At 42.3% G+C, this 27,515-nt stretch overlaps 1 protein-coding gene across 1 annotated transcript in view; it reads left to right on the top strand.

The window, feature by feature from the left end:
• Window positions 1–753: 753 nt before the first annotated feature.
• Window positions 754–27,515, top strand: part of SAMD7 (sterile alpha motif domain containing 7) — a 36,698-nt gene continuing 9,936 nt past the window's right edge. Inside the window, exons 1-6 of the mRNA XM_075266709.1 lie at window positions 754–853; window positions 16,655–16,740; window positions 19,785–19,911; window positions 21,004–21,134; window positions 21,293–21,374; window positions 26,587–27,251. Of these exons, the coding sequence (XP_075122810.1) occupies window positions 16,665–16,740; window positions 19,785–19,911; window positions 21,004–21,134; window positions 21,293–21,374; window positions 26,587–27,251 (1,081 nt within the window). The 5' untranslated portion in view covers window positions 754–853; window positions 16,655–16,664. The remainder of the gene's footprint in view (window positions 854–16,654; window positions 16,741–19,784; window positions 19,912–21,003; window positions 21,135–21,292; window positions 21,375–26,586; window positions 27,252–27,515) is intronic.

Here is a 27,515-nt window from a genome sequence, read left to right as displayed (position 1 = left end):
CTACACAGTATTGTTGGGATTAGCAGCAACTGCAGCTGTATATAAATATGTCAATCCCGACTATATTCTCAACTTGTGATTCCTTTGCAAATGTGACAGCTAGAACTGCAGTCTTTGTGTCATATGAATGAGCTAAGAATCTTATCTTTAACCAAGACAAAAAAAATCACAGAAAGGAGTCAAAATGTATTAATAAAGTATATTGCAATATCTATTAATGACACAAATGTTGCAAGAAAATCAAAAGTTGTTCATCAGATCAGTTACTTTACTAATGGCTTATAAATACCGGCGTCTAGGACAACCTGAGTTGCAGATATGGTACTAGGTCCAGAAAAGTCCAGAGATTCATAAGCATTCATTCAGACAGCATTCTCCTATATTGGTATTACCATTTCCAACTAGTTTGTTAGTCTGAGCTGTGCACCCTCTTATGAGCCCCATAGTAGCTTCACAGTTATATGCAGTTATAAGGTAATGTTGTACAGTATAGCATGCAGAATAATGTAATTCTGTAATGATAGGTGAGCTATCAGTTTTACATGTGTCTCCTGTGCTCACAATCCCTCCTTGTGTTGACCTTTGAGTATTTATTGTTATCCACAATATAATACATTACCAGATGCCTGCAATGGTGAATGACATGGAACGGAAGTACTGTAAATTAACCCTCTGTGGTGCCAATCTAAATAAAAGACTCCCATACTTTTATCCCAAAGCTGTTCCTCATCTAATAATCCCAGTACAACAAGCCATTTAATCTGCTTGTCATCACGTCATGGGACTAAAAAGAGAGATTCTAGTGAAGTTACTGCACCTTGTCTTGCACTGAAGAGGAAAGACTGCTGCAAATGTAAGTAGACTCAAAATGTATTATTTGGGTTATTGTATCAGCAGAACTACTGTCACATTGCCTTATCATAGGTTATGTGACCTTATTGAAAATACAGATAGGAAATAGAAAAATCATCAAAAGAATTTATTGCCAGGGAAACTTATAAAGATAGTACAGGACTCCAAATGAACAAACTGGTAGAGCTCACGGTCATGTTTTAGACAAAAATGACTGTTTTAGTAAGAAGTAATAATAGAAGTAATGTGTTTCTGTTATATTACTGTTATAATATTATTTATATTATTACTGTTATATTATTATATGGGAAAATATATGAAGACTTTTGCTTGTATAAATTGTTATATTCTTTATAGTTGTCACTTTGTTGGTATGTTACGCAATGTGTAGAGTGTGGTATTCACTGAGAAATCCTGAGAAATGTGTTATATTACATCTGGATATCTAAAACTTTTTAATGACTGTCAACATATGTCCCAGAATTGTGTCATTCAATCATTAACATGTTATGAGCTACAGTGGTTACAGATGGGATGTTTACTAGATTACTCACAATATTTCATAGGGCAAAAACATACAGGATAATACATATGAAACAAAGATTTCTAATAATAAGATAATCTATAGCTTTGGGATAATACAAGAAAAAATCTGCTTTCGATGCTGTTTATACTGCTCTTATTTAGTTTACAATGTTATGTTCAGTCTAGTTACGTTGTAAAATATTGGGGCAGATTTACTATTGGAAAGTTGCCTGAATTCTGAAGTAATTTGTGACAAAAATCTTGAGTACCTACCTTACACTACATTCATTATTTACTGTTGTAGGCTGGGCCTCATATTGGGGAAAGCTGCTTTTTTGTTGCAGATTTTGCTGCATTTTTTGATCCAAACACAGGAGTGGCGACAAAAGAAATAAATCGGAAATATAAAGCAAGCACTTGTATTTCTCCATTCTGCTCAATCCACTTCTGACTTTTGCTCAAAAAATGCAGCAAAATCTGCAACAAAAAAAGCTACATTTCCACAACATGGGGCCTTATCCTTAAGCTAAGGCTCCACTGGGCGGAAACGAAGCAAAAAACCGCAGTGTAAAAAAAATGCAGAGAAAACGCTACGTTTTCTTTCGCGGAAAAAAACGTGCATGTACATGTACTGTGGAGCACACTGTGCAGCGTGATAGGTGCTGCTGGGCAGAAGGGCGTCCCTGGCTAACTGTCAGAAACGCCCTTCTGACTGTAAAGCTCTACGGTACTGGAACCGATAGCGCTTTACCCGGGACACAGATCGGGAAAGCCGACAGTGCCCTGAATTCAGAGCACTGTCAGCTTTCCAGCAGTATATAGATCTGCCTGTGCCCAATCTGATGAAAGGTCCTCTTTAATCTGATGAATTTGTCTGTCAAAAACCTTACTTATTATGCCTTTATCTGCACAAACTCATCTGTGCTCTGAATCAGCCAGAAATCTCTTCAAGGTATAATGATCACACTTAAATTTTCATGCTATAATAAATGTTTTCATATTTTGTCCAAGGCATTGCACTAGCTGACGGTTTTTGGCAGCAGAGAGATCCTTTTTCTTTACTATATTGCTATATTACTAAATTACTTGAAACCTGTGGCCTACTTAATAATATGGAATGTCCTTCTTATGCTGAGGCCCCACATTGTGAAAAAGCTGCTTTTTTTGTTGCAGATTTTGGTGCGCTTTTTTTAGCCAATGCCAGGAGTGGGTTAAGCAGAAGGGAGAAGTATAAGTGCTTCCTTTATATTGTTCAGTCCCTTTGTAGGCATTACTGGGTATGACTCGAAGAAAGCTGCTTTTCCGCCAAATGGGGTCTTACTAGGTCTTTTTTACTTGGACTCACCTGGCAAACTTATCACAGCTGTTTGAGATTAAATTGAGTGATCTAAGGAGCCCTAAGGCCTCATTCACATCTGCTTCAGCAATCTGTTCAGGGAGTCCGCATGGGAACCCCCGAATGGACTACTGAGCGCATTCGCAAACAGTGTGCACTGGAAGCACACCCCCAGTGAAAGCACACGCACCCCATAGTCTATAATGTGGTCCGTGTGCTTTCCGCACGGTCTCCGCATGGAACATGCGGACAGAAAAGTAGTTCACAATCTACTTTCCTGTTCGCATGACTTGTGTAAAGACCGTGAGGAAAGCATACAGTGAACTACTTTTCTGTCCGCATGTTCCATGCGGAGACCGTGCGGAAAGCACACGGACCACATTATAGACTATGGGGTCCGTGTGCTTTCACTGCTCACCGCTTGCCGATGCGTTGTATAGTCTGTTCAGGGGTGTCCCCATGTGCATGCAGATGTGAATGAGGCCTTAAAAGGGTTGGCAGGGATTTCTTTAGTCATGACCTATCCTTAGGATAGATCAACTGTTTAGGCCATTTCCAACACCCATACTATACAATACATCAAGTCAGAAGCAGGAGGCTCTAGTCCCTGTAAAGTGGCCAGTAGCCAGTATTGCAGTTCAGCGCTCATTGATTGCAATGAAATTTCAGTGAGAGCTGATCTAAAGCATCAGCTCCCAGCTGATATACTGTACATAGCAAGGAAGGATTCACCTGCTTCTGTCTCCATGCAGTGTACAGCAACAGCATCGGAAGAGGCCCCAAACATGTAATCTCCCTGTCAGCCCCACACTTCTTCAGAACCAATATGGTTTCTATCACCGTCTTAAAGTCTTTAGGGTTGAGCTTTCCAGGTATACCACTCCTGTGTCACATCTCACTGCTGCTGGGGGTCTCTTATTTCTATTTTACTCTTCCTAATGGTGTAATTTATTAATTTAAATTTCTGAGACTTTAAGGAGAAAAATAAGCCCTCCGACTCCTACATGGTACATGGAAGTCTGTAAAATCAATGAGTAAGACAGGCAAACAGCCTATGGATAAGGGAGATACAGGAAAGTGTTTGGTGCTTTGCTGACCAGGATTGTCAACAATTATGTGTGCTCTTCTGTAACTTCTCAGGTTCCAAGTTTTATATAAGACCCTGCATGTATTGCCTGCTAATGTTTGTGAAACCAAAAAAAGTGTGTGTGTGTATATATATATTTATACTTTAAAGGGATTCTACCACTAAAACGCTGTATTCATTTCTTACCTTTAGACGTGGTCTCCGCCGCGCCGTTCCTTAGAAATACCGGTTTCTACCGGTATTCTAATGAGTTCTTCGCAGCAATGAGGGAGGGCCCCAACGCTCAAACGGCAATGGGGGCGTCCCCACTGCCGCCCGAGACCCTCTCTCCTGCGACGCCTTCTTCTTCACCTGCATCCTCCCCTTCTCTGTCGTCTTCCTTCTTCGTCAGCTCTGACGCCTGCGCAGTCGGCTCTGCCAGCGAGACACTGGTAGAGCCAACTGCGCATGCCGGCCGGCGGCCATATTTTCGAGGCCGCAAGGCAGGAGGGGAGGATGCAGGTGATGAAGAAGGCGTCGCTGGAGAGAGGGTCTCGGGCAGCAGTGGGGATGCCCCCATCGCCGTTTGAGCGCCCACCCTCATTGCTGCGGAGAACTCGTTAGCAAACCTGTATTTCTAAGGAGCGGCGGAGACCACGCCTAATGGTAAGAGACGAATGGCCTTTCTAAAAGCTATTCCTACGTCTAAAGCAGAAAAAAACAGCGTTTTAGTGGTAGAATCCCTTTAAAGGGGCTTTATCAGCAAAATCATGCTGATAGAGACCCACATATGCCTGAATAGTCTTTAAAAAGGTTATTCAGGCACCTCTAAAGTTATATTAAACTACCCCCCCCTTTTAAAATAATACCCTAAAAAAGAATGTGCTCTACTTACCGAACGTGCACGCTGGGCGGGCATTCAGGGTGCGCCGTCTTCTTCAGCCACGCCTCTTCTTCCTCCGAGATCCCGTCTTCCTCCGGCGCTCGCGAACGGACTTTGATAAAAATAAAATGACCTGGGCGCATGCGCAGTAGCGGTAGTAGAAGCCGCATGCTACTGCACATGCACCCAGGCCATTTTTTTTTTATCAAAGTCCGTTCGCGAGCGCCGGAGGAGAACGGGACCGGAGGCCATCAGAGGAAGAAGAGGCGTGGATGAAGATGAAGACACACCCTGAATGCCCGCCCAGTGTGCACGATCCGTAAGTAGATAACATTCTTTTTTAGGGTATTATTTTAAAACGGAGGGGGGGGGGGTAGTTTAATATAACTTTTACGGTGCCTGAATTGCCTTTTTAAAGGCTATTCACGCATATGTGGGGCTCTGGCAGCATGATTTTGCTGATAGAGCCCCTTTAAATTTTACTAAGTGACCTGCGACAGAGGAATATTTGATGTGTGCTCTTGGTGTTTCCACCTTGTCACTTTCCATAATGGAATAAGAACAGATTTTAACTCAGTGTGAGATCTCTGGCTTCTGGCAACAAGGGTTCACTGAGGCTAAGACTCTGAAAGAGGAGCTTAGCATTCTTATCCCTGCCAAATACTAAACAACACCGGATTTGTAAGATGGGATAAGAAAAGACTCAGGTGTTCCCAGACTAATGCTGAGCAGATGGTGCAAAATGTCTCATAATGAAACCATTCCCATCACTGAATGTGTCACAAAATGGGAATGATGGGCATTGTAACAATAGTTTTGAGAGTGAGAATTTCTATATGTGCAGATAGGGGTATACACAAGAGTCATGTTGTATATATGGTGGTGAATATATGACAACTGAAATACTGGATCCTGCTACTACTAAGTAGATAGTGTGCAGCTAGATACACAGATGTAGACATTGAGGAGGCCACAACACTGGCACCCCTGCAAACAGCTAACTGGTAAGGTGCTGAGAGTCCAACTCATACTGGTCTGTCTCAAGCCACCACCAGGGGGAGCCAATAGCATATAGATTTGCACAGCTAATATGAACTCAGTGTGAACCGTAAAACTTTTTATCTTTTTAAGTGGCAGCAGGAAAACCCCATGACTGACAGGAAACAGAAAAGCAGTCCAGTGTCATCCCCATATCACCCCTGAGCCAATAACTGTAGGTGATCTGCCATTATGTAATTAAAAATATAATACAAATATACAAGATATAGAAATATTAAAATTAAAAAGCGGCATTTCACCTTTGCCCACTTCTGTATAGTGGCATTTTTGCATGCATGGACCCTATACGATGGCATACAGATTACTAACAGTCTTTATGACAAATCCACAGGGACTCCATTACCATATACAGTATACTAAACTAGGAGCATTGCTTCACAACATAGTATATACTGCCGCATACTTTAACTTTCTCTGATGGGTTCATTGGAAATCCATGATGTGTGCTCTTGGTTTACGTGCATATAAAATCACAGGACCTTGGAAATACAATATAGGTCAACTGCATTCTACAGGTACCTTAATATGGAGCCAAGCTACATAATCCACAATCATGCAATTGTATTATACATGTATAGACACAATATGTACTGTTACATATATTAAAGTAGAAGTTTTAGAACGATTCACTAATTGTACAGTGCTGCGGAATATGTTGGTGCTATATAAATAAAATTATTATTATTTATTTATTGACATTTTTTGAAGACTCTGTGAGTGACCGCAGCTTTTATTTCTGCTTTGAAGCAAACTGTGTAAATGCTAACAATACTAAAGGAGAAAAAAAAACTTCATTGCAGTAACATGGGCTAATAATAATCTGCACAAAACCAGAATTTTATAAAAGCTTTCTACTTGTGTTTTTTTTTTTCCCTAGTCAAATAATGTAACACTAATCACTCACCAGTAGATGGCGGTATGACTCTTTGTTACACTCAGGCCCGTCATCTGTAATATAACAATAGAGTTCTGGTATCAATCTGTCTGCAACAGGAAAATAATTGTAAGATCAATATTAATTATATTGTATCCGTTTTATTTAATATATTCTGGAAATATTGACAAGAGTTTTAACAGTTTCCTATTTTCTAAAAAAGGGGTGTGGTCTTTCTAAAAACTTGTTACGGATTATGTCACATAGCTGCCATTATAACACGCACAGTGACACTATATACAGGTCTGTAAACATAAACGTTGATAGAAAACGTTTACTTAACTTTACAATAAATGGTGATTGAATTGCACAAGCTTGTGTGAAGTCCATCATTTAACTTATGTGACGGGGTGGAACCCTGATTTCATACCCTGGGAATCACGACTGCATCCCTCTATAATATACAGGTCTAGGTCCAGGTGCAGGGTTGTGTGTGATTGTAGAAAAGGTTCATTTAGAGTGGCCATCAAATGGTGCTACTTATGGGTCTATGTCACAATTGTACGAGAAAACCATAGTGGGGCCATAGCTATAGGTGGTTAATAGGTAGCAATCGCTACTGGGTCTTGGAGCCTCAGGGGGCCCAAAGGCTTCTTTACAACATAAGAAAACACCAGTAGCAATATGGTAACTAGAGCCCTGTTACATATGTTGCACTAGGAACTTCAACATTTGCCTCTGGGGGAAGAAATAGCCCCCGTACCGTACACAGCAGACTGCAGCTCAACAAAAGAAGAACTAATAATAATAATAATAATAAATTTTATTTATATAGCGCCAACATATTCCGCAGCACTGTACAATTTGTAGGGTTCAGATACAGACAGATACAAAACAAAGAACGTCATTTCACACAATGGGACTGAGGGCCCTGCTCACAAGAGCTTACAATCTATGAGGTAGAGAGGATGACACAAGAGGTATGGAGGGCACGGCATTGCTTATACAGTGTTCAGACAATTTTGTAATAGAGGTTGCAGCCATTACACAAACAAAGCTTTATGGGCCGTCACTAGTAGTGTCCTTTAACATGTGGATAGAGCATGGACAAATATGTTAGGCTGAAAAGGCATCAAGAAGGGTTTGCATTAGGAATTGTGATAGGCCTGTCTGAAAAAAATGCGTCTTTAGTTTGCGTTTGAAACTGTAGAAGTTGGGAGTTAATCTTATTGTCCGGGGTAGAGCATTCCAGAGAAGTGGTGCAACTTGGGAGAAGTCTTGTATACGAGCGTGGGAGGTTCTGATAATAGAGGATGTAAGTGTTAGGTCATTCAGTGAGCGGAGAACACGGGTTGGGTGGTAGACAGAGATGAGGGAGGAGATGTAGGGAGGTGCGGCATTATGGAGAGCCTTGTGGATGAGGGTGATAACTTTATATTTTATTCTATATTGAATGGGCAGCCAATGTAGCGACTGGCACAGACCAGAGGCATCGCTGTAGCGTCTAGCCTGGTAGATGAGCCTGGCCGCTGCATTCAGAATAGATTGTAGAGGGGAGAGTTTAGTGAGGGGAAGACCGATTAGTAAGGAGTTACAGTAGTCAAGGCGAGAATGAATCAGAGAGACAGTAAGTGTCTTTAGTGTATCTCTGGTAAGGAAAGGACGTATTCTGGAGATATTTTTGAGGTGGAGGTGACATGAACGTGCGAGTGATTCAATATGAGGGGTGAAAGAAAGGTCTGCGTCAAACATGACCCCGAGGCAGCGGGCCTGCTGCCTAGGAGTTATAGTAAGGCCTGAGACTGCAATGGATATATCAGAGACAGATCTATTAGATGGTGGAAACAGTAGTAGTTCAGTCTTAGAGAGATTTAGTTTCAGATAGAGCGAGGACATGATATTAGAGACAGCAGAGAGACAGTCACTGGTGTTCTGTATGAGTGCAGGGGTGATGTCACGGGAAGATGTGTATAATTGGGTGTCGTCAGCATAAAGATGGTACCTGAAGCCAAATCTGGCGATGGTTTGTCCAATGGGGGCTGTATAGAGAGAAAAGAGCAGGGGGCCGAGGACCGAGCCCTGAGGAACCCCAACAGCAAGGGAAAGAGGGGAGGAAACAGAGCCCGCAAATGATACACTGAAAGTGCGGTCTGAGAGATAAGATGAGAACCAGGAGAGCGCAGTGTCATTGAGGCCAACTGAGCGGAGCATAGTGAGGAGGAGATGATGGTCAACAGTGTCAAAAGCTGCAGAGAGGTCCAGAAGAATAAGAAGAGAGAAATCGCCATTGGATTTAGCCGTCAGGAGATCATTGGAGACTTTTGTGAGAGCCGTTTCAGTAGAGTGCAGAGCGGGAAACCAGATTGTAAGGGGTCAAGAAGAGAGTTAGCAGAGAGATAGCGGATTAAACGAGAATAGACCAGGCGTTCCAAGAGTTTAGACATGAAGGGGAGGTTAGAGACGGGTCGATAGTTAGAAGCACAGGACGGGTCCAGGGAGGGTTTTTTCAATAGCGGAGTTATAACAGCATGCTTGAAGGAGGATGGGAAGATTCCAGAAGAGAGAGAGAGGTTAAATATTTTAGTAAGGTGAGTGGTGACAGCAGGCGACAGAGATTGGAGAAAGTGTGAGGGGAAGGGGTCACTACTGCAGGTTGTAGGGCGAGATGAAGAAAGTAGCTGGGAGACTTCCTCTTCTGTAACAGGTTCAAAAGATGAGAATAGACAGTCTGAGGTGCAATTGGTGAGGGGATCATTGCTATGGTAGGTGGTGGGATCAATGCCACCTGGGGCTTGGGCAGTAATTTCCTGACGGATCTTATCAATTTTAGCATGGAAATACGTGGCCAGGTCATCAGCACTAAGGTCTGTGAATGGCGTCTGCACCTTGGGTGTGAGTAAGGATTGAAAGGTTTCAAAAAGCCTTTTAGGGTTGCTGGAGAGAGAAGAGATGAGGGCGGTAAAATAGTCTTGTTTGGCTAGGTGAAGGGCAGAACTATATGTTTTAAGCATGAACTTGAAGTGGAGGAAATCTGCAGGTGAGCGTGATTTTCTCCAGAGACGTTGGGCACACCTAGAGCAGCGCTGAAGAAATCGTGTCTGTGGCGTGTGCCAGGGCTGCTGCCTCCTACGTGGGACTTTACGAGTGGAGGGGGGAGCCACCTCATCCAATGCATTTTTAAGGGTTTCATTATAGTGACTGGTGTCCAGATTTGGACAGGAGATTGAGGAGATGGGGGACAGAGAGGACTGTAGAGTATCTGAGAGGTGCTTGGTGTCAATAGCACGCAAATTCCTATATGTGTGATGGGTAGGGGTATCTTGTGAAGGGGAGAGAGCACTGATGGTGAGAGATAGAAGGTTATGATCAGAGAGCGGCAGAGAAGAGTTAGTAAATTTAGAAACTGTGAGGAGTCGATAGAAGACTAGATCAATCATGTTTCCATCTACATGTGTAGCAGAAGAAGAACATTGTGAGAGACCAAGAGAAGTGGTTAATGAGAGAAACTGTGAGGCAGCTGGGGAGTGAGGGGTGTCAATAGGGATGTTAAAGTCACCCATGATGAGGGTAGGAATGTCACTGGATAAGAAGTGGGGAAGCCAAGAAGCAAAGTGATCCAAAAATTGGTAGGGTGAGCCAGGTGGACGGTAGATCACAGCTACACGCAAGGAGAGTGGGCGGAAAAGTCTGATAGCATGGACTTCAAATGAGGAGAATGTGAGTGAGGGGACCGGGGGAATGGACTGAAAAATGCACTGTGGTGACAGGAGTAAGCCTACCCCACCACCCTGCCTGTTGTCAGGCCTAGAGGTATGTGAGAATTGTAGGCCACCATGAGACAGAGCAGCAGGGGAGGCCGTATCTGACTGCTGGATCCAAGTCTCAGTAAGGGCGAGCAGGCCAAGGGATTTGCTAAGGAATAAGTCATTAATGGGACAAGCGTCAGACAGTACAGCAGAACATAGGTGGCCAGTGAAAAGGAGATGAGACAGATATTTGGTAGTCGCCTATAATGACTTATTATTATTCTCTGGGCTCTTCAAATGGCCTTTGTAGTGACTCCAGACACCAAAAATGTGTCAAGAACTTTTAAGCCAACTAATAAGTGGTGTAATGTTAGACTAGACAGCCTAACAATACACCAGAGTTATAAAACAGCAACAGCATTTCAGTGGAGGCCACCCGAGACAATCACTATATTTCGATGCCAAGAAGTGGGGAGTTTTGGACACCAGTTTGAATGAAGCAGCAAGTTAGAGATAAATGCCGCCACTCCAATCATGGGAATTGTCAGAGATGGCAGCAGTACTGGAGCAGAAATAGACGGAGTGGTAAAAAAACATTTTCAACCAGCTGCTCCATTCACAGTAGGTGCAAAAACCTCAGTTCTTGTAACCAGTGGTGAACAGTCCCAGCAGTTCAACCCTGCTGGTCACCAAGTTATCCTCTATCCTGTGGATAAGAGGTGACATGCTGTTTACACAAGTAACTGAATACTTACAGTAATGTGCAAAACTTTTAGGCAGTACAGCAATAGTAAGAACATTCTCAAAAATAGATGTGTTACACTATGTTCATATTTGTACTGCTGTGTCCATTGTGTCTGGAGAACCAGAACAACGGGCACACAGACTGCTAAAACACAGGAATCCAGATGTGAACCCATTCTTAATAGTTTATTTTTGTCAAATTGCAAAATGAAAGAACAAAAGCCAATTCTAAATCAAATTAAAGGGATCCAATCATTGGATACCCTTTTTTTCTGCCTAACACGTAGAAATAGCCTTAAAGGGGTTGTCCAATCACAAGGATCCTATCTATACTGCTAGTTTATGTGGATTTAAGACTTTTCCTAAATGCATTGCTTTATCAAAACTGCTTTGTTTGGCCACTATCTTACTTTATTCACTTCATTGTTTACACTCAGTTTCTATGGCCCTTGCCATTATGTGCTCATTTGTAAAGTGATGTAGCTGCCTGATCTCAGGGGGGGAGGGATGGGCTGGGAGCAGATCTGAGCTGTTTGAGAAGCTCCACTACTTAAATGATACTCCAGGATTTCTGAGCTCTTATCAGTCGGTTTAACTGAATTTGGCTGATAAAGGCTGAGATAGGGAGTCCGTTACCTCTGCATGTAATGCAAACTGACTCAAATCCAGCTCTGCTACATCAGCTTCACACTGTGGTAATTCATTTACAACCAATACCATGCAAGTGAAACCCCGCCCATCTATGAGCCAAGAAATGCAGGAAGTGAAGAGAGGACAACAGCCTGCAGGTTAGTGAACAAGCATCATGGGAATACCCCTTTAAAATCTTCTTTCTTCCTGGTTTCTTGTGTCATTTGGTGGGTGGGGTTTCATATGCAACCTGCTGTTTAGCTCTGCCCCCAAATTAGCTTGTAGCCACACCCACCACATAGCATGATCCTATGGGGTGGCTGAAGGGCCTGTGATGTCATCAGAGGTCCTCAAACAACACTATATGCACAATATTGGACTATGCAGTACAGGCAGGAGCAACTCCATTCTGTGTTACATACAGAAACTGCCTGTCTCTGCCATAATGAACACAATTGAATTAGCTAGCCTGATAACTGGAAGAACAGAAGACGAGTTCAGAAATGAAAGCAGCTCCTCTCCCCTATCTGAGTGCAGGAAGCTAGGTCATATGGTGTAGACACAGGAATAGCTAGATACACAGGCTCGCTTCCGTGCACTTAGCCCTTCCTCCCTCCCCCCTGAGAGCAGGCAGATACATCACTTGACTTTTGAGCAGATAAGTCAGGGGCTGTGTCAACAATGAATTGAATAAAGTAAGATAGTGGACAAACAAAGCATTTTTGCTGAAGCAGTATATTTAGGAAAAGTCTTACATCCACATTAACAAGCAGTATAGATCCTTGTGATGGGACAACCCCTTTAACTGCTCTTAATATGAGGCACATGAATTTACTAAATCTAATTCTTCAGCATCAATTCTTCTATGTACACTTGCACACAGTTTTTGAAGGATCTCAGCAGGGAGGTTGTCCCAAACATCTTGGAGAACTAACCACAGATCTTCTATAGATGTATACTCCTTCTGTCTCTTCCTGTGATCCCAAGCAGTCTTGATGATGTTGAGATCAGGGCTCTGTGGGGCTATATCATCACTTCTAGGATTCTTCTTTTAAAGGGTGGTCACACCAAGTATTGCTATAATTTAGGTTTAAGTTTTTTTAATTTACTTAAAGGGGCTCTATCAGCAAAATCATGCTGATAGAGCCCCACATATGCATGAATAGCCTTTAAAAAGGCTATTCAGGCACCGTAAAAGTTATATTAAACTACCCCCCCCCCCCCCCCGTTTTAAAATAAAACCCTAAAAAAGAATGTTATCTACTTATGGATTGTGCACGCTGGGCGGGCATTCAGGGTGTGTCTTCTTCTTCATCCACGCCTCTTCTTCCTCCGATGTCCTCGGATCCCGTCCTCCTCCGGCGCTCGCGAACTGACGCTGATAAAAAAAAAAAATGGCCTGGGCGCCTGCGCAGTAGCCGTAGTAGAAGCAGCATGCTACTGCGCATGCGCCCAAGCCATTTTTTTTATATCAGTGTCAGTTCGCGAGCATCGGAGGAGGAGGGGACCGGAGGACATCGGAGGAAGAAGAGGCGTGGATGAAGATGAAGACACACCCTGAATGCTCGCCCAGCGTGCACGATCCGTAAGTAGATAACATTCTTTTTTAGGGTTTTATTTTAAAACGGGGGTAGTTTAATATAACATTTACGCTGCCTGAATGGCCTTTTTAAAGGCTATTCACGCATATGTGGGGCTCTATCAGCATGATTTTGCTGATAGAGCCCCTTTAGTTTTGTTATCAACACATTCTTAGGCTGTATTCACACTGAGTAACGCTGGCATTTTTTGTGCTTATTTTTGCACATAGCGCCGCGTTAACGCCGGGCAACGCCACCGCAAAATAGCGCGGCGTTAACGCGGCGCTATGTGCAAAAATAAGCACAAAAAACGCCAGCGTTACTCAGTGTGAATACAGCCTTACTTTGCAGTATTTTTGCCTTAGAACTGCAAAATGGATGCCCAGTTTTTAGCTAGAAGCTAGCAAGGCATACAGCTCCTGGTGCAAAAAGAAATTAAGATGAGTTTATCTTTATCTTGAGACGCTAACTGGCAATGATCCCGAACCACTACCATTCAAAACTCTATTTTATCTGTAGGGTGATGAATAATGTATTATGTTTTTTATTTGTAAAGCTATAAAAAGCACAGCACAGTAACTAAAAGCATAGTACCATATATCAATATGACATTGAATAATTTATTATGTTCCAAATACACAGCTGTAAACAACAGAAACATTCTAGTATAGACAGTACATAATGTGCTTAACAACATACATGCCATCATATAGTAATGACTCTTACATTCACAATTCTGCTAGTTGTCACTAGAAATAGTCAGAAAGTTTGTTAGATATCTCTCTACTGAGCCTGGGATAATATAGTAGGAAAGATAGTGCTTTATTACTGTGTAGTTGTAAGGTGGTGCAAATGCATACAATGAGCTTGGTTTCACACCAGTGTTGCCTTTCAGTTGTTTTGGCTGGAGGACCAGAATGACGGATAGATGGATCACTGTAATAGCAGTTAGCCTGAGACGGCAAGCAATTTGTGAAGATTTCAGCTCTGAAGTCTGATAAATTGTGAATGCTGCTCTAGACTATACTACAGGCTGTAACTCTGTATTAGTACCAAATATGGTATCTTAATTCAAAATAAAAATCTACCAAGCGTATGCATTAATTCTTAAGAATCACAAATATAGTAAGTAGTGACCTAATTTATGTGTGTTTGGAGACTGACTTTGCTTCCCTAAGGGTGAATTCACACTGAGTAAACGCTAGCTTATTCTGAACGTAAAACACGTTCAGAATAAGCGGCGTCTAAAGCAGCTCCATTCATTTCTATGGGAGCGGGGATACGAGCGCTCCCCATAGAAATGAATGGGCTGCTTCTTTCACTCCGTGCAGTCCCATTGAAGTGAATGGGGAGTGCCGGCGTGTACGCTCCGGCATGAGCAGAGCTTGCCGTATACGCCGGCACTCCCCATTCACTTCAATGGGACTGCACGGAGTGAAAGAAGCAGCCCATTCATTTCTATGGGGAGCGCTCATATCCCCGCTCCCATAGAAATGAATGGAGCTGCTTTAGACGCCGCTTATTCTGAACGTGTTTTACGTTCAGAATAAGCTAGCGTTTACTCAGTGTGAATGCACCCTAAGGCTGGTAATACATACAAACGAGGCTAATGCAAAAGACATGTGTGGGTACTAACAGTATCAACATTAAAGAAAAAAATCCACACACAAAGAATATAAAAAAATTATATATCTTTATTACTATCCATAAAAAGAAATATATAGAGGAGACATACATATAACAATAAATTAGGGGGATAAGGTAATCATTGTACCAGTTTACCAATGCCAAGGTAAGTATGGAAAGATTGGAATATTAAACATGAAATATAGAAGTATATACAAGGTATATAAGGTGGCACAATAGATTAGTATAGGCAATGCTACAACCAGGTACTACCACCAAACTGCTGACCTACTTCAAGTACTATATATGTAAATGCAATATACCACACATACTCAGGCAATGATGGTGACCCGACGCACGTTTCACCCAACACCGTGGGCTTCATCAGGGCCTTAGCCTCAGGCACCTATGCTCTGTACGTTTTATAAATAATCATAGGACTTTTCTTAGCCCATGGACTTGCATAACAATAATACAAATACCATACTACATAACACGTGTATTATAATCCTAAGTAAATATTTACTTTATCAATAATATAGATGAATGATGACTATGGATTACTGTGTGTACTATGGTGCAACAATTGTCGCATTCCCTATGTCATTCAATATAAAAGAAATCTCTACTACTTTCTATAGACCCAGAGACAGATTTTCACATGTTAGGTGTGGAAGAGCTGTGACTGTAGGAGGGATAGCAGCAGATGAGCTGCCTAATACTTTCCATTCTGTGGGTAACCAATTACATTCTAATTATAGAAGTCCTGGGTTACAAAGTTCCTTTTATAATTTGCATTTGGCTAAGTTAGAAAGTAATAAACTCATATGAGCCTGAGTCAAGTCTGGAACAGTTTTGCTAATGTATGAAGAAAACGGAATTTAGATGGTAGCCATTCACATGCAAAACATGTATGCGTATGAAGGTTTGGATGATCATAGCACAGAAAAAATGTGCAAGGGTGAGTCAAAATTTGTCTACAGTCTAGAATTTATTTTATTTCAACTTTCACACAAATACATAATTTTTCGAAACAGCTTGTCAATACTCTATGTTCATCTATCAACAAGCTGTCATATTCCCTCATAAAAAAATGTTTTAGGCTGAGCTGTGAGCCACATTGTCTTCACCTCTACATCAGATAATAATATTTGTCCTTATAGGACTTCTTTCAGATAATCCACTGCCACATGAGTGTTATCATCTGCCATACTGGGAACAGACATCCGTCTCCTTCTTCATGGCTGGTGGAACCTTCTTTGAACTTAAATACATGCACACTTCACCGCAAAGAACACATTCTTTATAATTTGCACATAGTCTCCAATAAATACATATACCCTCAGGCCACTTGTATGTTTGTTTTCTTTAGTGCAAATCAGGAGTGGGGCAGACATGTTTTCATATTTCTCATGATGAATTAGGTGCATCCCCCATTACCCTTGCTAGTGTAGATTTTGCCATTATTTATGCCACTTTTGTGAATCTGGTGCATATAGTGGCCCTATCCTATCGACAAAGTGGGGAGTCCGGCTCAAAAATGCCATTTGCAACTATTTTATTCACCAGTGGCATTACACAGTTGCATATCTCCATAACCACATTGATGAATCAACCCCGTGTGTTTCATTTATATTACATTACAATATAGCATTGAGCAGGTGCTACTAGTTTGTTCTCCTGTTCATTTCAGTGATGATCAAGTAATGGTATTTTGTATTACATTCCTATAGAAGTGAAGAAATGTCAATGATCAGTGACCAGTCCAATCTGGAAGGAAAACATATCTATCAGCTCACAGGATGCATGCCGTCAGCAGGTAAACAATACACTAATATACTTAGAGATAGATGGATAGTTGGATAGATAGATAGATAGATAGATAGATAGATAGATAGATAGATAGATAGATAGATAGATAGTAAAAATATCTGGATGCGTAGCACCAAGCTTCATAAAAATCTTACAAGGCATTCGCAGTCTATTCAGCCTATGTGGGTAGCTACATGGTTGGCACTGATTTTCAGCACATGGGCTCTAGTGTTCTACAGATTCAGAATCTGTGTCCTGATCAAGCAGGATTTTTATTTTCCTCAGCATCCTGCTCCAGTGTTTGCTTCTCATTGAAAACTATGAGGGCAGACTCTGCAGCTGATTTTGAGGCGGAATCTATTGCATAATCAGCAGAAAATTCTGCTCTGTAAATGAGGCCTAAGGCTGAGTTCACATGGGGTATTTTGGTCAGGATTTTGAGGCCGTATCCGCCTCAAAATCCTGACCAAAAGACGGCTCCCATTGAAATCAATGGGAGCAGGTCAGTTCTTTTTTCCGGGAGCCGTTTGTTCTGGCTTCCGGAAAAAAGAACAAACATGCTCATTCTTCAGGTGGATTCGCCTCGCAACTACGCCTGAAGACACTCCCTCCTCCTGACTAGGTCCATTCATTTGGGCCTAATCCGGCTACCCGAATTTTGGACTGGAACCGGAGGTGGCCTCCGCTTCAGGTTTCGGTCCAAAATACCTTGTGTGTGTGAGGGCCACACGGTGGCTCAGTGGTTAGCACTGCAGCCTTGCAGTGCTGGAGTCCTGGTGTTCAAATCCCACCAAGGGCAAAAAACCATCTGCAAGGAGTTTGTATGTTCTCCCCATGTTTGCATGGATTTCCATCCCATATTCCAAAAAAAAGACATACTGATAGGGAAAAATGTACATAGTGAGGGCTCACAATCTACATTAAAAAAAAATAATAAAAAAAAAATACCTTGTGTGAACCCGACTTAAGAGTATGTTCGCACATAAAAATTCAGAGATTATTTGGCGCAAATTATGTTTCATAATCAGCTTCAAATTCCTCCTGAAATCTACCTCCCATTCTCTTCAACAGGAGGCATGTTTTTTAACTAGCAGAAAAATAGTAAATCCTGCTCATTCTTTGGCCAGATTTTGCTTGAAAATCCCATTGAAATTAATGGGAGGCAGATTATAGGCTGAATTCACATGGAGTAAACTGGCGCGCAATCTGGCACCTATACACGTGTCAGAGTTTGCGCGCTCAAAAAAGATCCCATTGATTTCAATGGGGGTTACGGCGTATGTGGCACATAATTTTGCGCTCGTAATTTTGCGGCCGTAACGGGCGTAAAATAACGCGCGTTATACGATCGTAATCCCCATTGAAATCAATGGGATCTTTTTTGAACGCGCAAACTCTGACACGTGTATATGTGCCAGATTGCGCGCCAGTTTACTCCGTGTGAACTACTCCTTAGAGCGATTCTTTGAAGCAGATTTTGAACAGATTTTCTGAATCTGCCTTCAACTCCCGTGGTAGAAATGTTAGAATACAAAGGTATAGCTCAATGCAATAATAAAATAAAATTTTATGAATGCTCTTAAGTAAAATTAATTACCCGTGTTTTCTGGACTATAAGGCTAAGGCCCCATGGGCCAGTACCGCCGCGCTAAAGCGCTGTGGGAACAACCGCTTTGAACAGACAGTTCACAGAGTTTTCTATTGGAAATCTGCCGGCGTTTCCGTAGATATAAGTGACATACTGCGATTTTCAAAACCGTGACAGTTTTGGAAATTGCAGCGTATCCGCAATGCGATTTTTTCCGCAAAGTGGGCATGGGATTCACATGTGTGCGATTTTTACCACGGCGTTTCCAGCCAGGGGGGCCCGGCCTAAGATACTTTTTAGCAAGAAAAAACCCTACTAAAAAGTCCCTGCGTCTTATGGTCCAAAGTCAGCAGTCCAACAACGTCAGACCCTGCTGGCCGGTTGTTTAATGATCAGGAGAAGCGCTGATAAGGAGCGCTTCTATCGAGCAGAGAGTGGTGCCCACGTCTGCACAGCTCTCTCCCTGCCCCATACTAATCTCTCAGATCAATGTAGTCTGCGTTTTCTGTGCGTTTTTTGGCACGTTTTTTATACGTGTAAAAAAATGTCATTGAAGTTAATGGGAGTCTGATTTTTACACGTGTAGTAGGCAAAAATTAGCGTGTGTTTACTCCGTGTGCACGGACCCTAAGGCTCCATGTTGCAGAAACGCAGTTTTTTTTGTTCTAGATTTTGTTGCAGTTTTTTGAGCCAAACCCAAGAATGGCTACAAGAGGAATGGGAGATATAGATATATATAAAGTACTAATACTTCTACCTTCTTCTCAGTCTAGTCCTGGCTTTGGCTCAAAAAAACCACAACAAAATCTGCAACAAAAAAAGCTGCGTTTCCGCAACGTGGGGCCTTAGCTTTAGGCTGGCGCCCCATGGGATAGGAACGCCATGATTTGCCCAGAAACGCAGTGGGAAAAATTGCGGCATTTTACAGTAAGTACAATACAGTGCACGGTTTTTCCCACAATGCTTTATTGCTGCGGGACATCCCGTGGGGCCTTAGCCTTAGAATCTTTTAGAGTGCCTGAGCGCTAGTGTGAACCTAGAGTTACTATACAGATAGTTGCAGCATTACATTGCAATTGTATCTCACCTTGGTGTAGCATGTTATTGTCCATTATCTATTCTCACAAATAATTTAGCATCATGTCGAGCATACACAATTTTACAATTACTAATGCATTTATTTACTTTCAAAAAAATAATGTAGAACTTTTTATTAAGGTACCATAACAGGGATAGATGAGAAGATTCACATGGCACAATAAGATGTGTCCCATTTGCCAGTTTGTTTAGGTGCTGCATCTTAGAAAAGCCAACAGTTGCCCACATCTGATGCCCACATAAATGCCAGTATCACCTGCAATATCGACTACTGTGCATATACCATTGTAGATACTTTCAATAATGTGACTTTATGGAAATACTATAATATTACTTTTGCATTTTTATTTTTATCTTGTATCTAGAACTTCGGCAAAAGCAAGAAATTATGATGAGAAACCAGATGATGTCTGTCAACCCTCAAGTCGTGGTGCCAGTCCAGCAAAGGATGCCAATAATTCCAGCACAGTATGATTCACGACTGTTAGACAGGTACCTGCATTCATGTCCTCAGTGAACAATATGCACTGAATTTCCAGCTGGATTGTGATTTGTAGATTTGTATAAATTACATTCTATATCTGTCATTACCCACTTAAAGCTTTCTGCACACTGTTTGCTCAGTCAAGCTAAACTTGATTGTACAGTTTAAGGCCGGGACCCCACGTGGGGTAAACGCAGTGTAAAAAACTGTGGCATTTTACAGTCAAAGCAAGGTGGATGGGATTCTAGTGAATTCCATGCCCACTTTGAGGTCATATACATAGAGGACATGTTGTGATCTCCAAAACCATCTCAGTTTTGGAAATTGAAGCATATCAATTATACCTACGCTAACGCTGTTCCCTATAGGTATAATGGAAGCAGAAAGTCTACAGAGGAAACCAATGCAAATTTGCAGTCCAAAGCGCTGCAAGAACTGTGATGTGTTGCCACCATCGTTTTTTCCCCTTAGGCCAATTGCACGCAACAGTGTGCTTCTGCCCAACCATGCATTACAGACACAGGCAGTGCGCGGGGGACAGAGGATGTCATTCATGTGCCACCTGTGCACCGGCCATGCTCCTGCAGCCTCTTTCATTAAATGAATAGGACCTGTTCTATATTTTGCGGCCTGGGCTGTCACCCCACACTAGTGACTGTGAATTACCCAGGCCCAAAGAAATAATGGGTCAGTGTATTATCCGGGAAAAACACAGATAGCACACTGATCTCAGCCATGGTCGTCTGCAAGAGGCCTTTGCCTAAGTCACATTCTTGAAAATGCACAACTTTATTGATTTTCAGAACATACACTCTATCCAAATGTTAGAATCAAATTACTTTCTGGCTCCACCCGTTACACACCATTTTAGGACATGTCTCCCATAGGGTCCATTCACATGGAAGAAAATGGTGAGGAATTTGGTCTGGAATTTCAGCGCTGAATAAAAGCCTACCATTGACTTCATTGGTTCCTTTTTTTAAACGCTGAAATTCCACACCAAATTCCTCACCATTTTCCTCCGTGTGAATGGACCCTATATCTTCTACATAAACACTGATTATACAAAACGTATGATTTTTTTTTTTTTTTTTTGTTAGAGGAGATTTATTACCATCAAATGAACTGATCATTCCCAATGACACAAGACAAATGCATTTGGCCTCACATTTTGGATCATCAGTACCTGGCCATTCAAGTGTTATGTCCAGCAGAACTTTCTCTACCCCAGGTAATGCTATAAAAACATTTATAATAATATATTATTATTATTATTATTATTATTAATCTAAATTACTGATATTATTCTTAAAGGATAAACAAATATCAAAATGGTGAATTGAATATAATGTGCATGTCCTTTCAACACCTGCTCTACTTCGTTCACAGGTTACAGCAACTTCTTACACACAGAACCTTTGGATTTTGTTGCCAGAAGACAAGAACTGTTACAGAAACAAACTATGAACAGGTATTTAACATTTCACCTAATAAATAATCTCACTGTTATATTAACTAAGAATAGAAGAAGTATAGAAGAAGAGAATAGTCCAGCACTGTATAGAAAGGGGCAATAAATCAATTACTATCAGCAGTAGTCTCCTCCTCTCCCGCTTCTTTCAATCCCCCAAAAAATAGATATAATCTGAAACGGTGAATGGAGGGGAGATACCTCAGTGTTTTAGTGAAACAACAAAAGCAGAAGAGGGGTGACAGGCAATGGGGACCAGAATCTGTTTGACTCAGAGGTACTGTTACCAGAAAGGGCCTATACACTCAGCAAACATGGTGGGATGTGGGAGATATATAAGGTAGCTTGGTAGTAGCAGTGGTGCGGAACCAACCAGTCAAAGACAGGGACACAAAATATACATGAAAATAGGTTTATTTAGGGGGGAAAAATGGAAAATAAATAAACCTTCACTTCAGACACAAAATGAGCAAAATAAAATACAGCCTTAACTTCAGGCAAAAGAATAACAAACAGAAATCCTGCTTGTCCTAGCAACTAACTAAACAGTGATAAGAAATTAACTATACGTGTGCCTTATCTAACGGCCACACGAACAAACCAACAAGCACGACACAGTCCCACCAGTACAGGACAGACCCAGACATCTCCACTCACTCCCTGGATCTGCCCTGAAGTGCAGGAGCTGCAGCCTTTTCTGGCCCAGTAATGTGCCTAGGACCCATACCTGGGGATGAGGCCTACTCAAGACCCGCACTGGACCACACATAATTTAACCCTTAAGTACTATCATGGTGTCTATCATAATGATATGTGTATGATAGTGGTGTATGATAGACACCATGATAGTACTTAAGGGTTAAAAATCTGGGGGAGATATAGTGTGGTCCCAGCACTCTGTCTGTCACCTTCACACACCCACACACACCATAAGAGGGAAATAAAATAAAAACCACAATCTGCAGGTAATATACACAATATCTGGCTGCATAACATCAAATAGGCTGTTACTGAAAGATTTCCTTTGACTAATGCTTTCTACTCCAGCTATTCCTACTGTATCATGGCTGCAATCAGGCTTCAATGAGGAGGCAGCAATTTGTGCAGCACAGAAGCAGTAGAGCCACATTATTAGTGTAATTTATCACCTGCTCCAGGACCCCACAGCTTTAGTGCTGATCCTGCATTAGCATTTTATTAAAGGTCTATAAAAAAAACTCCCTACTGCCTTTGCCATGTCAGCCTATTCCCCTCTGCGGTCATCACACTTGTTTATTTTCCTTAAAGAAAAATATTCTTACTCTAAATACTAATACACTCTGTATGTAATGGAAGGTATTATAATGAATCCTAGAAATGTCTAAAATTAATACAACTATACACAATCATTTCCTCTGAATATTTGCAGTGATATATAGTTGTCAAGTTGATTTCTTGTTGGAAGGATTAAGTGTAAACTGGTGTAAAATCTGGCATAAAACTGCTAATTGACTTTATGATCATATTTGAACTTAAAGAGGACCTTTCATGTCCTCAGGCACATGCGGTTTTATATACTGCTAAAAAGCCCACAGCGCGCTGATTTCAGTGCACTGGCGACTTTCCCGTTATGTGCCCAGGGCAAGAGATATCGGTGCCGAGACTGATAGCTCTTCACTGTCAGAAGGGCGTTCCTGACAGTCTAGCTGAATTCAGCGCACTGTCGGCTTTCTAGCGGTATATAAAACCGCATGTGCCCACGGACATGAAAGGTCCTCTGTAAGACATTAAAGCTAGGACTACATGGCGACATTCATTGTGCAACCAAAAATTGCAATAACACAATGCAACGCAGTATCACAATGCAATGCAATGTCACACAATGTGATTTTGCTGCGCTATACATGAGTCTGTGATTGACTGTCAATCATAGAAATCTATTGCATTTTTTGTTGTCCAAATTTAGTGAGATTTTAAGTCAAGCGACAAAGGTCACTGTGTAGCCCTACCCTTAAGCAAAAACAATTCTTAAATACAACAACCTCATAATACATAACTTAAAGGGGTTGGTGACTCTCCCAGTTCAAAACTGCTGTTAAACTCTTTTTAATAATGTACAAATGCCCGAGTCCAAAAAATATGAGTTTAATACTTGCTGATGATAAGATGTGTGATGTGTCTGTAACCAGCAGCCTGCAGTGTAACACAACTAGTCTCGTCTTGAATGGCATCATCAGGGGAAACATGTGACTGCACCATCCTCAGTGGTCATATTATGCACATGTTATGTTATCCTATTAATATTATAAAGGTGAAAGTTTGTGAGTTTGGATGTTTGTGGGTTTGTGTGTTTGGATGTTTGTTCCTCAATCACGCAAAACCCGCTCCACCGATTTGGCTGAAATTTTCCACAAACATAGTTACTACACAGGATTGCGCAATAGGCTACTTTGCGTCATAATAGTGCACATACGTTTTTTCCCAAGACCCCCACAAAACCCAAACTCACATCACTATCTCTGCAATCTCACACACTTTGGACCATAGCAAGCCACAAAATCCATATTACCCTCTACAGCAGAGGTCGGCAACCCCTGGCACACGTGCCAAGAGTGGCACTCCTGCCATATTTCACTGGCAAGCCAGCAGGACCTGCAAGAGTTAAATGAAGTCGGAGCGTCCCTTCAGTGCTCTGCTAGAGCTGAGGCATAAGGACACTCCCCTTTTCTCACTTCCCTCCAATGAGAGGGGTGCAGGAAACCCAGGGGGTGGAGCTTAATCGCTCAGGTCTCTGCCTGCTATAGTGATAGCTCCTGCCGTCTGCATCCTGCAAAGGTTCCCCGAGGAGGAGAAGAAGCTGTTAACAAAGTGAAAGTGAAAAACACAGGTCCCTTCCTTTAGTTCCTATTCTCATTAATGTCAGGCATTTGGGGTTATTAGTTTAGTGTTAGTAACTAGAGATGAGCGAACAGTGTTCTATCGAACACATGTTCGATCGGATATCAGGGTGTTCGCCATGTTCGAATCGAATCGAACACCGCGTGGTAAAGTGCGCCAAAATTCGATTCCCCTCCCACCTTCCCTGGCGCCTTTTTTGCACCAATAACAGCGCAGGGGAGGTGGGACAGGAACTACGACACTGGGGGCATTGAAAAAAATTGGAAAAAGTCATTGGCTGCCGAAATCAGGTGACCTCCATTTTAGACGAATAGTGGATTTCAAATCCGGGTCATATGAGAATGTGAACTTTGTGACTATGAGACAGGGATAGCTGTACAGGCAGGGATAGCTAGGGATAACCTTTATTTAGGGGGGAATGTTATTAAAAATAACTTTTTGGGGCTCTATCGGGTGTGTAATTGTGATTTTTGTGAGATAAACTTTTTCCCATAGGGATGCATTGGCCAGCGCTGATTGGCCGAATTCCGTACTCTGGCCAATCAGTGCTGGCCAATGCATTCTATTAGCTTGATGAAGCAGAGTGTGCACAAGGGTTCAAGCGCACCCTCGGCTCTGATGTAGCAGAGCCGAGGGTGCACAAGGGTTCAAGCGCACCCTCGGCTCTGATGTAGGAGAGCCGAGGGTGCACTTGAACCCTTGTGCACCCTCGGCTCTGCTACATCAGAGCCGAGGGTGCGCTTGAACCCTTGTGCACACTCTGCTTCATCAAGCTAATAGAATGCATTGGCCAGCGCTGATTGGCCTAAGCACACACATTCAGCTCTACTTCATCGGGCTAATAGAATGCATTGGCCAGCGCTGATTGGCCAGAGTACGGAATTCGGCCAATCAGCGCTGGCTCTGCTGGAGGAGGCGGAGTCTAAGATCGCTCCACACCAGTCTCCATTCAGGTCCGACCTTAGACTCTGCCTCCTCCAGCAGAGCCAGCGCTGATTGGCCGAATTCCGTACTCTGGCCAATCAGCACTGGCTAATGCATTGTATTGGCGTGATGAAGCAGTGCTGAATGTGTGTGCTTAGCACACACATTCAGCTCTACTTCATCGGGCTAATAGAATGCATTGGCCAGCGCTGATTGGCCAGAGTACGGAATTCGGCCAATCAGCGCTGGCTCTGCTGGAGGAGGCGGAGTCTAAGATCGCTCCACACAAGTCTCCATTCAGGTCCGACCTTAGACTCTGCCTCCTCCAGCAGAGCCAGCGCTGATTGGCCGAATTCCGTACTCTGGCCAATCAGCACTGGCTAATGCATTGTATTGGCGTGATGAAGCAGTGCTGAATGTGTGTGCTTAGCACACACATTCAGCTCTACTTCATCGGGCTAATAGAATGCATTGGCCAGCGCTGATTGGCCAGAGTACGGAATTCGGCCAATCAGCGCTGGCTCTGCTGGAGGAGGCAGAGTCTAAGGTCGGACCTGAATGGAGACTGGTGTGGAGCGATCTTAGACTCCGCCTCCTCCAGCAGAGCCAGCGCTGATTGGTCGAGTTCCATACTCTGGCCAATCAGCACTGGCCAATGCATTTCTATGGGGAAAAGTTAGCTTGCGAAAATCGCAAACTGACAGGGATTTCCATGAAATAAAGTGACTTTTATGCCCCCAGACATGCTTACCCTGCTGTCCCAGTGTCATTCCAGGGTGTTGGTATCATTTCCTGGGGTGTCATAGTGGACTTGGTGACCCTCCAGACACGAATTTGGGTTTCCCCCTTAACGAGTATATGTTCCCCATAGACTATAATGGGGTTCGAAACCCATTCGAACACTCGAACAGTGAGCGGCTGTTCGAATCGAATTTCGAACCTCGAACATTTTAGTGTTCGCTCATCTCTATTAGTAACTCCATGTGCCTCACATTAATAGGAATAAACCCCATCATGTTTCTCTACAATCATTGCAGACGAAGTCGCGGATACCAGCTAGTGTTGTCATAAAGACGTGCTACAAGTAAGTGTATCAACATGAGGAAGACATCCCTTCAACAAAGCCAGATCACCCAGTATAACAACCATATTATATGGACATTTGTGGGTTTCTGATAAGTAATATGTAGTGGTAGTTCTGTTTTAAACACCTCTGTCCATATGCCCTGTTATGTTATATGGACATCCTAATCTGAGATCTTCTGTTTGGCACCCTTTCTTTAGGAGCCAGAGTGGAGAACCTCTATCAAGTAGTCTCTCTTGCTCTGGCAGACACATTCCACCAGTGTATTACATAGACAACTTTATCTTACTTTTCTTTAAAGTGCTCATTTTACATTTTATTATATAGGATGGATATGGAAATAAATGCAATGTATCACCAAAGAGAGTTGGACAAGTCTCATAGAAAAGGTTTTGTTGATATGGACACACCATTTCTCTACCATGGAATGCCATCCAACCCAGTAGCCTTCAGAGGTCGGCAGATATGTCCAGAAGGCCAGCTTCCCTCAGATTTCTTTGTCCATCGCAATGCATTGGACATCCTTCACGGTAGTTCAGTTTTAAAGACCAGTCCATATACTCCCATAAATAGCTTGCAAAGAGAACGAGCACGAAGACCGGGCAGAAGAGCTGGCAATCCAAAAATTACGGAGAGCAACATGGGTGTGACCAAAATTCCAGCAGAAAATAAACCTCAAGTTTCGCCTTCTGCTACTGAAGAGGAGAAAGAAGAGAAAAAAGAAGAAGATACTGAGGTATTTAATAGATGTGACCAAGGAAAAGCAAATAATGACTCTACAACAGACAAGACTGTGATGGAAACCCAAGAAAACCAAGAGAAGACAAGTAATCCTATTCCTTCCATGTCCAACAGAAGCAGGACTGGGGCTGACAAGGAACTTACCAACTCAGGACCAACATTTGAAGACAGATACATCTACCAGTCTCCAGTTCACCTTTCAACAAGTCCATTCAGTTTCCCAGTAACGATGAATCCTTCACTTCTTCCAGGTGCACAATACATCCTCTTTTTCAAAAACCTAGTCAATGTAATATAAAAAAAAAACAAAAAAAACTTGAGAGCCTTCAGTAGTTGATATCTTTTTTATTAAATGGCTAACTAATAATGATGACAGATTACAACGTTTCTAAGCTCTGGGCTTCTTCTTCAAGTATATCTAAAAACAATTTCTGAAGGATGCATATTTATGTACAAAAGAACACTCAGGAATAGAATTCTAGGAGGGAGGGTGGAAGAAGGTTTTTGGTACATAC

Source organism: Leptodactylus fuscus, chromosome 3 (assembly GCF_031893055.1).
Source record: "Leptodactylus fuscus isolate aLepFus1 chromosome 3, aLepFus1.hap2, whole genome shotgun sequence".
In the NCBI taxonomy this organism is placed as follows: Eukaryota; Metazoa; Chordata; class Amphibia; order Anura; family Leptodactylidae; genus Leptodactylus; species Leptodactylus fuscus.
This window is presented reverse-complemented; position numbering and strand designations above follow the sequence as displayed.